Below are 14202 nucleotides of genomic sequence, written 5' to 3'. Positions count from 1 at the left end.
GTGCACTAAGGCTAGTTGGTTCATCTCCTGTGTTTTCCTTGACTATAGCAAGGAAAGGGCTATAGCATCCTGACCATTAGGATCACTAGGATGAAGCAGCTGCCTAAATCTGCTCCATTTCTCCACTTTGAACACATCAGATACGTGCCTAAAAGGGAATGCAAAAAGAGGTGGGACCATTGTGTGGAAACCACATCATGGCGAGACACAGAAGCAGCCAGAGCATGAGCTACGTGACTTGCAAGAAGCAGAGGCAGAGCCAAGAAGTAATTACCTGACGCTTTCCAGAAAAGCATCGAGGGAAATGACTATGCCACCATGTATATTAAGTAGAATTTATGTGTTCCAGAAAAATTGCTTTAGAGAAAGCACATAGAGTTTTAAAAATTTCCCTGGGAATCACTGTCATGCCTTGTCCCCTGTAAAACAAGGTAATTTTGCCACCCCTGTTGAACAGAAAAAGAGATTTGAACAGTAAGGCTACAGAGAATAACGACTTTCTATGCAGATGTTCAGCTATTGCCATGCAGCACCAAGGAGTTAATCACGTAAGCAGTTCTTTAAAGTCTGAGAATGTTTTATAGGCTTGGCAGCACGCAAAGGTTTTTGGGAATCGGACGAGATACCCATGACCACGCAGTTAGAAATCACATTGCTAGAGAGAAGCAGTAGGCTTCTAGCCAGCGTTAAAGTTGGCCACTGTTGTCTGTAATTTTTGCGACACTGAGAAATGGCCACCTTCAGTAGAAAAGCTGCATCTGGAAATTAAAAGACGAATCCATTTAGGCCAGTCTGAGTAATGAAGAGGGAAATTGAGGGTGATTGCTATTATCACCCTCATCCACATACCGCCCTTCATAAATAAATACTTGGAACAGATAAATATCTTCTGCTTCATCCAATTCTTACTTTGGCTTCTCTAATTTCTCTTTCAGAGTGGTATTATTCTGTCCTGACCTCAGAAGTGATTCAAACAACAGTTCTTTTTTTTCTTTTTCTTTTTTTTTTTCCCAGAAATGGGTCTATATGTTTAATTTGTTAGCTTTTTTTTCTTAGAGTTTTAACCCATAAATTCTTGCAGTTAAGAGAACTAAGCCCTGGCCGATGAAAAAGAAATAAAGGTAAGCAAGTCACTTTTGTGACTTCAAATTTTATCCCAAGACACTCAGAGGAAGGAAAAAAGAATTTTCTTTTTTTTTTTTATCTGAAATTCTACAGTTTAGATCCACTAGACGCAGACACCATCTTAAAAACATATGCAAAACTTATTCTACAAATACTGTTATTGTGCAGTTTGGATTTTCAGGTTGGGAAGCTATCTAGAAGAGAAAATAATACTTTCCAAGAATGATCACCTGAGGGGAAGAAAAAAAATCAGAATCTTGTTTGGAAGTCTTAGAAGGAAAAAGTAAACAGCTTATCACTTGCAAGTTGGGGAAAATTTTGAAGACCCTCAAGGCAGAAGTCTAACAGGCATCTCTAACCCATTTGATTTCCTGTGTTGTACTCTCCAGTGGGTACGTACTCGGTCAAGGTCACATTTCTTTTGGTTAAGGCGTATCTAGTGGCATTTACGCGCCTGTTCAAATAGTTTCCCTTCAAAAAGGCTTCAAAATACAGTCTCTTCCTTTGGATCTCTGCATTCAATTGTATATGATGTTTTTACAACAAGGGAAAAAAGGAGGGACAGGTACCAAGTCCTTTTGCCTCCCAATATAGTGCAGAAAAAATCTGCCTTTATAAATACAACACGAGTGCTGACTGGCTGGTGCCTGCTTACCCTAATGAGCTTAAAAGCTTATTTGTAGTGGACATCTGTCAAGACAGAAGTGAGGCACACAAGTCCTCTTAATCCATTAGCTCTAAATCCAGCAGAGCTTTCACACTCCTTTTTTGAATCGAAGAAGAAAACCTGAATCGGAACGTACAATGGAACAGTGCACAACTTCAAGAGCAGATCCCAGGCAGTAAGCACGTGAGATTTCAAGGCAAACAACAATGAAAACTGACAACAAAACTGGGATCATGATGGAAAACTCATGAGAAAAAGGCCAGTCTGCAGTTCGGGATGAAACAGTGAGTTTGATTCTTTCTTCTGTCTTCCCTAGTTCATCTGGATTTTTAATCAAAAATAAAGCCAAAGACGGAGAAAGGATGGGCTGCACACCTTCTCACAGTGAGATTGCTAATACTATTGCAAGAAGTGGTCTTAAGGCTTTGACTAAACCCAAAGGTATTTTGCGTATTGATCCAGGAGAGAAAGGAATCCCTCTGCTGGTTAAAGGTTCATCTTGCTACAGTATTGATGAATTCCACCAATATGAGATCCAGAGAAAAGACTACCTGAGAGAAAAGGAGGATAAACTGCCAGAGCAGGACAAAAATGATAATTTGCAGTTATTTTCCAATGCTCATTCAGATCCCCAGATTTCCAGGGAATACAACAAAATTGAGAGGACAGCCACAGATGCTGAAGTCATTATGTCCGAACTGATTCAGTCTCAAAAACACATCACTGAAGCCATACAGATCAGAAAGCAAAGCTCCTGTGAATCAGAAGCATCAGCTTTCATTTGGGATGACAAGAATGAAAGCAATGCAAAGCAAATCCCAAAGAAAGGAAAGAAGCAAAAAAATCATAAGCTGGCAAAGCAAAGTCGACCTAGCAAAATTAAAGAAAAGTCCAGTTTGGCCCCGTACGAGACAGAGAAAAAGGTAGATTTCCCAGAACTGCTTGTTAAGGCTCATCAGAGTGCATACGCCTACTTAAATCCCAACCTCTCCAAGTATGAAACTATACTTCACATGGCCACCCAGGCTACCCAAACTCAGCTCTTCCTACAGCAGATGGTAAGCTTTCTCGTGCTTCGCTTTGATGAAATCAACCAGCTCTTGGAAGAAATTGCCAGTGACGGGGAAAATCTTCTCAAAGATGTAGGTGGGAATCTGGCATGGCCAGCAGAAAAAGGTGATTTGAAGGAGCACCCTGATCTTCTGCAACAACTACTTCAGTACACGGTCAATAAAATGCAGTTACTGAGTGGGACGCTGGCCTCCATCACCTCTGACGCCCTGCAAGAGACATGCAGCTACCTGCAGTCTGCTGCAAGCAACTTGGAAGGAAAACTGAAAGCAAAGCAAAGCTTTGATGAGCGCCTGCTATGGACAGTAAGGCTGCTAGAAGCCTCAACAGTGGGATCCTCTCAGTCCCACGGTGATGACAGGACTCTCTATTCTGAGGACAGTGGCATTGGCGTGGACAATGAATCCCTCAAAGAGTTCAGTGCTCTCAGCCAGCATGGAGGACAAGCAAGCTGTGATTCCTGTGCACATGGACATCTGTCCCAAAAGCACGCCAGAACAGTGGAGCACGTGCGTGATGGGACAGTGTCACCGGGCACAGCTGCATCCCATGACTGTGCACTTGAAAGGCATTTTAGAGATGTATTTTATTCATCTGTGCAGAGTAGGAAAGCGACTTCTTGTCAGGGTGGAGTACCAGAAGGCATTTCTCCCATGCCCCAATATGCAAGCTTGAGCAAAAGCCGTTCCTATAACTCCTTCCAGTGTGACTCTACTCAGGAAGGTGAACCTTTCAAAATCTGTGAATCAACAGATTTTCCTTCTGATGATGATGACGACGATGAAGGGAGCACCCTGGGGGAGGATGACGACAACACAAGTTTATCAGAAATGGGGAAGGATACTCTGCCGAGGAGGTCCCTGTCTTCGCCTGCAGTCACTGATAACACACAAAGGCAGTCCATCAAGAGGACGGAGAATGCAGAGACAGAGGAAATTATTCTGAAGATGAAAGATGCCATCAGTGAAAAAATCAAGTTCGTCCCAGCTAAATCTGGGCGTAAAGAATGGATAGAGGATGAGAGCGGAAGAGCAGTCCTAAAAACAAGGCCCAGTACAGCAACGGGCAGCCAGAAAACCTTTGGGAAACAACGACGGTCCAGGTCAGAGGAGTCCCTCAGAAGCCAGGCAGAGGACCCAACCCTCCTAGAGCTTCAGAGAACTCAAAAAGAGCTCAGCAAAAGGCTGGAAATGTTTTATGGAAAGAAGGATACCGATAACAACGCGGAGCCTTGGAAATCAAGAACGGCACCTTATTTGCAGGATGAGCAAATTACATCTAGGTCCTCTAGCAAACTGAAGGCGTGCCTCTCAAAAAATTTCAGCATCCTGCCTAACCAGGATAAAGTCCCTTTGTTCATGGTTGATCAAAATCCTCCCCATCAGCTGGATGAAAAAAGAGGCAGGAAGCCTTTAAGAGTTATTGTGCCCGCCCAGGAGACACCAGGAGGCAAAGGAAAGGAGCCTCCTGGAGCACAAACGCTCAGTGGCAGCAGCTTTGCCCCCCGACAGTCTGTCAAAAAGCTTATTGAAACATTCAGTCCTACTGACGATCTTGTAAAAGCTGCACCTTTAAGATCTTTAGGACCAATAAAGTGCATCAGAAAATTTGGACTTCCAGTCATCCCACCCACCATTCCCTTTCAGAGTGGCCTGGCACCTTTAAATCTTAAGCATCGTATTTCACCAGTAGAAGACACAAACCCTTCAAACACCAATGGAGTTTCTTCTAGCTTTCCAAATGCCTTTCCTTCTGCACCAGCTGCAGAATTAAGCAAGAAGGACACAAAGGAAGAGACTGATGAAGACATTGAGAACCTGCCACCACCACCACCTGAAATGTTAATCGACACTTCTTTTGACTTATCTGAGCCTGAAGAAACTGCAAGAATAGAAGGAAACTCTTCAGAAGATGCCAAAAAGCCCACCAAAACAGAATTTCATGCTACTAAGAGATCACAAGTTTCCCCCAAAATGAAAGCCTCCCTTCAGTCCATTGACTTATTGCCAAGTAAAAATATCAGTGGCCCCAGTGCGATCACTAATAAAGGTCTAAGGAATACTGGAGCAGGGGACGAGAAACTGCAGAGGTACTCTCTGGAGCTGAACCCTACCAATGTGCACATCCCTAGCCAGGAGGAGATATTGGCAACCCAGAGAAAAGAGGCTGCAGATTTGTACAAGCAAACCCATAAAATTATTCCTCTTCACAATCCCAGTGGGGTTTCAAAACCACAGAGCAACAGCTCAGAGAGCAAAGATCCCAATTCACCTGCAACTTCAGTGCAGTACCAGAAGCACAGTTCTCCCGATTCGCTCAGGAGAAACGAAAAAGGCTCAGCATTTGCCAGGAGGGTCTCCCCAACGAGAACTCCTCCTTCTTCTCCGCCAACTGAGAAACGGCTTTTCAGCCCCCCAACGCACCACAGACACTCTCTGCAGGCTTTTAGCAACCCGCAACTGAGCTCACCCACCATGCAGAGGAAACCCAGTCCCCCTTCTAGCCCCAGGGTGCCCAGCCCACCCTTGCAGAAGAAGCTGCCCTCTCCGCCACCCCAGCGAAAACCACTCAGCCCTTCTGCGGGGCACAAGCAAAGCTCGCCAACGTCATACCGGCTGCTGGGGTCCCCAGCTTACCGCCGAGATGCAAGCCCCCCTCCATTCCCCACCGCCCCCTCCCCACCAACCTCCCCATCCCGCTCCTACAAGGGGCCGAGAGCTGGGCTGGATGCTGGGGACGAGCACCAGCTCTCCTCCTCCAAGAGGGGCAGCAATGTCCGTTCGATATTTTGCCCGGCCACCTCTTCCTTATTTGAAGCCAGACCTCCGCTGGTACTCACCAAACCTGCTGCAGAGGTGACCAGCCAGCCTGAAGCTTCACTGCTTTCCCAAAAGAGCAGTCTGCTTTTCCGGCAGCCTGGAGACCAGACCAGAAAGCTGTCCCTCAGTGCCGCCAATCCTCAGCCGTTTGTGAGGAGAAGTTTCTCTGACCGCCGACCAGGGGTCCAGTTTCATCTTCCAGCTCCCGTAACAGCTGGCAGCGAACCCGCGCTTAACCAAGCAAGGTAAGAAACTTTCCACTTTACGTCAAGAAAGCAGAAGTATAGCACTGTGTTGGTTTTCTAAACTCCTGATGGGAATTTAATGTCGTTAAGAGATTTCCCAGAGAAGTGCCCTGTTCATGTGCAGAACAGATGGCTGGGCAAAGATAACATTGTAGTTGGACTAGACGATCATTGTAGGGCCCTTCCAACTGACATATTCTATTCTATTCTGTTTTCTTGCCCCAGATTTCGGTAGACTACCAGTCTGAATAAAGGGAAGAGTTAACTTTCCATGGCTTGCTCAAGCCTTACACTTACACATCTGCTGTGACAGGCACCCCAGGGAAAATTCAGTGTTGGTTTCATGGCACAGAACTCCCCTTATTTGTGTGGGGGCTAAGGACATCCACATTCAATTCTTAAAAGCTCTGAAGTAACCCTCCAGTTATAAACATCTTTAAATAACCATGAGAAGGTAGGCTTGGACCAAGAGGAAGGGTATCGTTCCTAACATCAGCCTCTAAGCCAGTAAACTCTTCAGCTGAAATCTGTATTAGAATGTTTCAAATCAGCTGGCAAGAGTGACAGACAGATAACGTGTAGGCAAGGATCTGTATGGATGTAATTATAGCTTGAAATTTTGAGCTTCTCCTTTAGGCTTTCAGATTTAGGCACTGATTTCAAGTCGATAGGTCCACAGCCCAAGCCCAGTTTTCAAAGTGGAAAAACCTCCCATGGCCACTGGAGATTCATTGCTCTGAAAAAGTCAGTTTAAAGAAATTGAAGCATCAACACACACCAGTTCCATGTTTGCAACCATTGGTGGCCATTTTTAAAAAATCTGGGCTTAGCTTTAGATTTTCTCTACCACTTAAAAAAAAATTAAAAAAATCACAAAACCAGCCAGGAAACAGAAATGGGTATTTGGGAATACTCAAAGATCAGATGAACAGCCTGGAAGTACAAAGTGTTTTTATTCTAGTTTCTTAGCATCTTAGGATGTTTAAGTCCATTAAGCTCTAAGCTACGCAAGAGGATTAAGACCCTTCTCAGGTAACCTTTCCTCATGTGAGGAGTATTTTTACTCTTGCCACAGAACAGCTGAAATCACATGAATCATCCCTATGAGTAGGGATTGCAAGATCAACCCTAGCAGGAGATAAAATTGCATTTGTAAGTGCACAAACACTCAGTGCGTTGTGAGTACAGGGACAGTCGTGGATACTGAAGTCAAGCGTCCAGGCATTCCCTCCCCAAAGACAGAATAAGGAGCAAGTTTCCCACACTGACAGTAGAGGAACCTGCTGAACAAAACAGGCAAAAACCACTGGGAAATGTAAATCGTTTTGCATTCCCAGTTCTAATATTGCATTATATTCTGACATTTGAAGATTTCCTAAAAGTCCTGTATATTGTTTCTGGGTTTTCTGTTCTTGTTGTGTACTGTGTGAAGTCAGCTTTGTCTACTCCAGTGCAGACTAGCAGAAATAAATGTTTTCAAAAGAGGCTTTATGTCAAACCTTGCAAGACAAAAGCCCTGGCAGTTTTATGGATCAATTTTAAAAACAGTCTATTATAAATTGTTAGCTAATTTATGCTTCAGTGGGGTGTATTATCTTTCTATTGTAGTCTGTCAGAGCATAGAGAGTAATACAAAAAACCACTGTAAATAAAATCATCCCTTTCATGAAAAAAATTATATATCCTAGTGTTACGATATACAGAATTTTGGAAGAATGAAATATACCCTGATGCAAATTCAGCTTACCATTTATACAAATGGACATCAAAAGTAGTCATACTGAGTTAGTCCAAATTTATATCAATATAAGCAAAAAAGGAAATTTAGCCCATTAATTACCACATACACTGATTTAAGATGCAATACACTACTGTGTGTTTTCTTACACTTAAAGTAAGCTGCCTGGAGTAAACTTTTACAGACCTTGCATTGAATGGCCTAATACAAATATCACAGCAAATGTACCGACGGGCAGAGAAGGACCATTTTAGGAATCAGCACATGACAAAAGCTCTAAGAGCCCCTCACATCACTGCTGGTCATCTCCTGCTGAGGACTGGAGCAGTTGCCACAGCTGTGAGCTGCATCCCCATGCACAGATGCTGACGCCTGCTCTGATAGCAGATGCCATAACAGACAAACCACCACACTCTGATCTGTCTTTCTCCTTCAAGTTCATTAAGCATCCAGGGCTTCCTCTGCTTTGCAATTCATTCAGCTGACAGAGGGAAGTTTCAAAATGTCTCCCTAAACCAGATGTTGTACACCTAAACCTCCTCATTCTGGCCATGTTTGCATCTGGTCTCAAATTCACAAGCTATTGCCACCCAGCTGTCAGTCTCCTTTCTTTCATTCCTTCCCTTGCTCTACCTCTCCTCTCCAAATACAACAATGCCTTTTTTTTGTCTGTGTGGGGTTTTTTTCTGTTATTAGCAGCCTCAAGCACTAGTCACAGGAGGGAGGGAAGACAGAGTCAAACCTGCAATATCATCACTCTTTCATAGCTAAAACATTTTGAAAATCAGTGAGTTAGCCAGTTTCTCCCATGCTTCCAAACTCTGGGATATATCCCTCCATTTTTTCCATGCCCAGTTAAAACATCCATTTGCTGAGAAGCAAATTGCTAAAGATAATCTGGCAGGAGCTTGTACAAGCAACACATTCCTCATCAGGCAAGCTGAGTCTCCTCCCACCCCACCCCATTTTAGCAGAAACACCAAAAAAAACAGAGGCGACTTCCATCTCGTTTTGCTAGCTAGCATTGCCAGGCATTAAATGTCGGTGCTGTGTGCAGATTTGCGTGTCTTCTGCACAATCACTGCTCCCCTAGAAGGCAAAAAGCACTCCTTTCCCAAGCATGTCTCCTGCCCATCCCATGCTGTAAGGAATATCAGGACTTAAAACATCGTTAGCCCTAACTAGGGCTGGAGCTAGAGCTTTTGTGTTTACTCTTAGGGTACCTGGACAAGAGTTTCAGTTTCAGGTTTCAGTACTCGTCGAGTCAGTACAACTGGTTCCCATTTGGACAGCCTGTGGATGGATAGACTGAGCTAACTTTGCTGGTTTCTAAGCTTGGTCATTTGACAGCAATCAGCAGTTATTGGCATTTTATCAAGGCATAACATGTAGAATTGCTCTGCTCATAGAAATCTTGTTAATCTGTAATAGGATTTCTGTGTATGCAGTTAAACGAAGTAATATTTCATTGAGACTGCTAATCTCCCAAGAGGCAGAGCAGAGATAGAAGATTAAATGCTATTGCCTTTAAGATACTGTTCAAGGAGGGCTTGAGAATGGATTGGGTTGACTGAATCAGGCCCAAAGCAAGTAGCCCAGGTGAGACCTTCTGCAATTGGGGGTTATTTGAATCTGGATTAGTTTCATGGCTGGTCACGTATCACAAATCTCTCCATTCAGCAGTTCAAATCATTAACATCCTAGCAGTCAGAATAGGAACATAACAGCTTGTCTGTAGTTGAAAGCTAATTCAGTTTAGCAGTTTATGTACTTAAAATACAGTAATGATTCCCAGATAACTCTGGATTATTTCCCCATGTTGAGCTTAAAGCACTTTAATTAGTTACAGCAACACAGGGCACATTTCAGCACGAAGGCCCACGGCGTGAGATATTCATGACTAGCTCCACTGCTGTAATCAATCTTGATTCATAAAGTCCCTGTACCCCTAGAGATTGCCACTGCGACCTCAGGAACATCATTTACACTTTCTGTGTCTCAGTTCTCCTGTCTCCAGAGTGGCAGATTTATACCACCAGAATACCCATCCCACAGTCATGCTGGCATACTCAGAAATCACTGTAACCACGCTAAGCAGATGCCTAACAGAGGTAAGACCTTTCCTCCAGCGGAGTCTGGAACAAGACTTTTCACTTAAATCTGTCTCTATCTGCAAGTGAACCCAGATCCACACTGATCCTCTGTTAAACATACAAAACGTGTGCTTCCCAAGAGAGTTTTGGGAAGGGACTGTACAGTGCATTTGGCATCACAAGAATAAAATCTGGATGGTGCATATAAAGAGCATGTATACAGGAGGAGACAGGGAATGACATAGTGTCATGCAGCCTTTGTGCTTCGTGGGTTAACGTGGTCTAATCAGCGCTGTTTTAAAAAGTCATGATTCATTAGCATCTTAACTTAAGCATCTTTCCTTCTGCAGCTTGGAGGAGAGCCCTAGAAAAGCAGGCGACTCTTGGAACAGCCCTTGCGTTCCTGAAATCAAAGAGTCCAACAGATCCGCTTCCCACCCCGAGCTCTACGTCGTGGGCCAGGGGCTGCAGAGGGACTGACAGCAGAAGCACCTGCGAAGGCAGAGGCACGAGCAAGGCCAGAGGCCCTGGAGGGAGGAAGCAGCCTTACCCAAGCCTCCAAAACGTGGCTTCATTTTTTCTCGCAAGGAAATAATATGAGGGCGTTGCATCTAAAAACCCAAACTGGCTGCAACAATCTAATGCAATATCAGCAGAGTGGTAGCCAGCTGCTTCTCCTTTGGATTGCATTTCATGGTTTAACTCCAAGATCTACACTGAGCAAAAGAAATGATTTGCAGCTGGGCGAGTCTGAGGCAAATTGGTTTGATAAAGACAGGACCTGTAGCCAAGTCCTTTGTTTCACTGTTTAGATAAAGGAGTTCAAAAACTATCAGAAATGATCATTATTTGACATGTTGTTTATTCAGGAGGCATCACAGTTTCAGTTATGTAAAAAGTGGCTGTTGTGACATTTCCAGGGGGGAGGTAAAATCCTGAACCAATTGAGTTTTATTGCAAAAACATCAATGGCTTCAACAAAGCCACATCTTTACACGAGGTATTTATCAACATGCAGAGAGATAATAAGGTCAAATACAAGTTAAAACAAAATAACCCCTTTAAAGAAATAAAATCAGGGATCTTACTCCCTCAAAAAGGCTTTGATCTTCTAAATCACCTTTGATTATCACGTAATCTCATCACCTCTAGTTTCCAGGGTATAAGGCTTAATCCTGATCAGATTAGTTTTGTAATAGCCCAATCAAACAACATTATAAATCCTGAGGCACCTACGGACGTGTATCTTTTTTTTTGTAAAAGAAGAGAATGCTACCATAGAGAATCCTGTTCTCCCCAAAACAGGTTTATATTCTGATTTATGCAGTTTAAGGGGATTTATTGTAATTTCACTGAAGATTCTAGACAGATTCTTGTTAATAAAAATACAAGTTATTTACAGTCGATTAATCCTAGGCTTTTACAGCACCCACTGGAATACAGTTTCAGAATTTATTGGATCTTGCTCACATAACTAATTTATCATCGCAATTAAGATGCAACTTTTAATTAATGTAATTTTAATTAATTTAATTTGACGTGCTTGCATATGCAACTGTAGTACAGAACAAGATCCAGAAAAAAAAGCCATTTGCAGTCCTATTTTGATCGGAATAGTTTTAATTTTTCCTACAGTTTTCATGATGGTGGTATACGGGCACTTCACCTTCACACAGGATTTTTAACCCTTCCTGCCCACCTTCATGATGGGGGAACTTAGGTTCATCTTATGCTGTACAAGGGACCCCTTGAGATACTGAACTCCTGAGCTTTAGTCTAGTGCCTTAATCACAACCATCCTTCAATAAGTTCAGTGCCATTTTACACCACAGACACAAGGAAACCTTAATTGTTATGTTTAAGGTGGGGGGTTGGATATAAAGTAACTCGCAGTGAATAGATGCTTTGGATTGTCAGGGGTTTGCGAGCTGGAGGTGGCAAAGCAGCCATACCCATGGTGAACAGCTAGGAAATGTCAACGGATCCACCTTGTAATCACACAGGCAGATGCACCATCCCCTATCAAGTTGGAAAATCACCAGGGAGATACTGCAAAGATCATCAGCAGGGCAAACTCTGCAGGCCAGTCTTCCCCCTCATCAGAAGTGTAGTTCTCTCTCAACTGCATAAAAATACAAATACATTTTTGCATGCATTTTGGGTTTGTCTCTTCTGCTGGCAGTGACCACCCAGAATAGAAACAAACCAGAAATATGACAGCAGAAAACCAGCACTTTGCATGCCTAAATGTGGCTTTAAAGATGAAAACGTAACAGAGTGGGAGGACAGCTTCTGCTCAGCTACTACAATCATTTTATCTCTTTATGGTTTCATGCTGAAATTTCCCAGCATCCATGACGGGTGATAAGAGAAAGTATTTATTTATATCCCCCAAGCACCAAATTCTGTGGTGCAAGAGCTACAGCAGCACATGGAACAACACTTCACTTCAGCAATCAGGCTGGAAACCTCCTTGCACATGTGCTAGCTGGACATGGAGTCAGCCAAAGCATCTTTCCCCAAAAACCAGGCTCCCCTGAAGATGTGGTACATGAGCTGGCATCCTACCACAGCATCTCTCCCAGCTTTGACTAAGGCCGTGGTCATCAGGAGGCTCATTGCAAACACAACCCCACCTAAACACTGCAGCTGCTGAAGGATTCTGATGCTGCCCTAAGGATGCTGCAGCAAACTGAGCATTGTATTCAAGAAACAGAGCTTCTCCAGGAGTGATCTACAAGTTTGTAACATGAACTCATGACTACGTATAGCTAACAGATTCTCTTCAGTACAGTTAATGTACAGGATTCTTGCAAATAAGGTGTTTACCTTCAATTTGTATTGCAAGCATGAGATTAACAGTAACTATAGTATGCAGGAAATAATAGTTTGGCTCACCACTTTTTTTAAAAAATACTTTTTTTTTTTTTTACATTACAGGTTTTTTGGACAACACTTCCATTTTTCATGAATACAACATTTATGGAATACAATTGTTTTATAAGACCATACTCAACTTTAAGATTTATTTTTTATTGATGTAAATAAATCAGAGTTTTGATATGCAAGGTATGAGTTTGATCTCTTACATTCTGTATGCAACCAGCTTAAATCCTAGCCCAATGTTATACTATTGATTCCTTCCTCAGTGCAGTAACTAGTGCCCTGTGCTATAAAAAGTCCATTTGTTTCCTTCTTTCCTACCCCAGCAGAAGCTTGTCTTGTGTTTTACTGGTACACCAAATAATTTAGGTTACATTTCCGTTAAACAAATATGGTATTTTTAGGCTACAAGATCCAGCCTGGACACTGACAGACCAGAGCATAGATCAGCTGTGCTTCCACCCCTCCCCTGCCCTGATTTAGGATCGAGCTACCGGGCAATTTTGTACCCAGTTCAGTAGGGCTTCTATGTACAACCACAGCTAACTTGAGCACAGGGTAGCGGTTTTGTCCTAAGGGTTAAAATCAGAGTGCACTCGCTGCAGTGGAGTCTCATTGCAGAGGGGTTGAGCACAGAGTGAAGCAGTATCAGTTTTCCAGCCAGGGCTTCATAGCTGCGAAAACAGCAGCTAACAGCTCCGTGCTGCACTTTATCTGCAGACCTTTAACAAGCTGGCAGCTGCCCTTGCTTCCAGTGACACTGCTCAAATCTCAAACCTTTAAGGGACTTGTCATTTCATACCCTCAGCATCTGAGGATGAGTAGAACACCAAAGCCCTGTACACACTCCAGTTGCTTTATTTGATTTCAAGAACTACCTCAGGTATTAGCAATATGGTCGAGAATGCTACGCAGGTTATCAATCAAAACAGCGTATTACAGTGTTTGCACTGCCACACCTCTTAACATCCAAGGCATAATCATTTATGAAGTTTTATCATTAAGAGGAATATTCTGAGAAGTTATCCTCTTTGCTACAGGAAGGAAAGAAATCACAGCACAGAGATAAAGTAACCTGTTCTCACTGTCATGTCTCATCAGTAAGGAACTGCCAACATCTCCTGAAAAGGAATCCTTCTAGATTAGCAAATCATTAATCCTTCCACATCAAATATACTCAGCGCCATCATGACTACAGCATGGGTAGATGCATGTTGTAGGTATGAACTTCAAACTGAGATTTTTGTGTTCTTGGGCAAGATCCTGAAGGTTTCATAATGCTTGCAGTATGGATTAGGGGCTCACTTCCGTGTCGTCCTCAGGTCAAGGTGAAGGTTAATACAAACTCAAATTGGATCATCTGAAAATTGGGGGCAAAGATCCCAAGTTTGCATTTCTTGCCCACTGCCCTTTTTGGATGAATAAAGAAAATATTAACGTCAAAAAAAGATATGCAGATACAGACAGTAAATATTCAGCAGGACAAGGTGATCAAGACCCAGGACCATGTTATCCCTCTGATCCCATTTCCGTTCATCTCACATATGCCTGCCCTACATCT

General features: G+C 43.1%; 1 protein-coding gene across 1 annotated transcript; it reads left to right on the top strand.

The window, feature by feature from the left end:
* The first annotated feature begins 2154 nt into the window (after nucleotides 1–2154).
* Nucleotides 2155–10238, top strand: PCARE (photoreceptor cilium actin regulator). Its single transcript, XM_050895122.1, has 2 exons — nucleotides 2155–5927; nucleotides 10109–10238. Exons 1-2 carry the CDS (start codon nucleotides 2155–2157, stop codon nucleotides 10236–10238), a joined length of 3903 nt encoding a protein of 1300 aa, XP_050751079.1.
* Nucleotides 10239–14202: the final 3964 nt, after the last annotated feature.

The sequence above is a fragment of the Gymnogyps californianus genome, chromosome 3 (assembly GCF_018139145.2).
Source record: "Gymnogyps californianus isolate 813 chromosome 3, ASM1813914v2, whole genome shotgun sequence".
Classification (NCBI taxonomy): domain Eukaryota; kingdom Metazoa; phylum Chordata; class Aves; order Accipitriformes; family Cathartidae; genus Gymnogyps; species Gymnogyps californianus.
The sequence above is the reverse complement of the archived record's forward strand: the minus strand, read 5'-3'. Positions and strand labels throughout refer to the sequence as shown.

What these genes read in the sequence shown, in the direction of transcription:
- PCARE (XM_050895122.1), top strand. Translation starts at nt 2,155, where the DNA reads ATGGGCTGCACACCTTCTCACAGTGAGATTGCTAATACTATTGCAAGA. An exon ending in CCCGCGCTTAACCAAGCAAG is followed by an intron (nt 5,928 to 10,108) that starts GTAAGAAACTTT and finishes TTCCTTCTGCAG; the next exon opens with CTTGGAGGAGAGCCCTAGAA.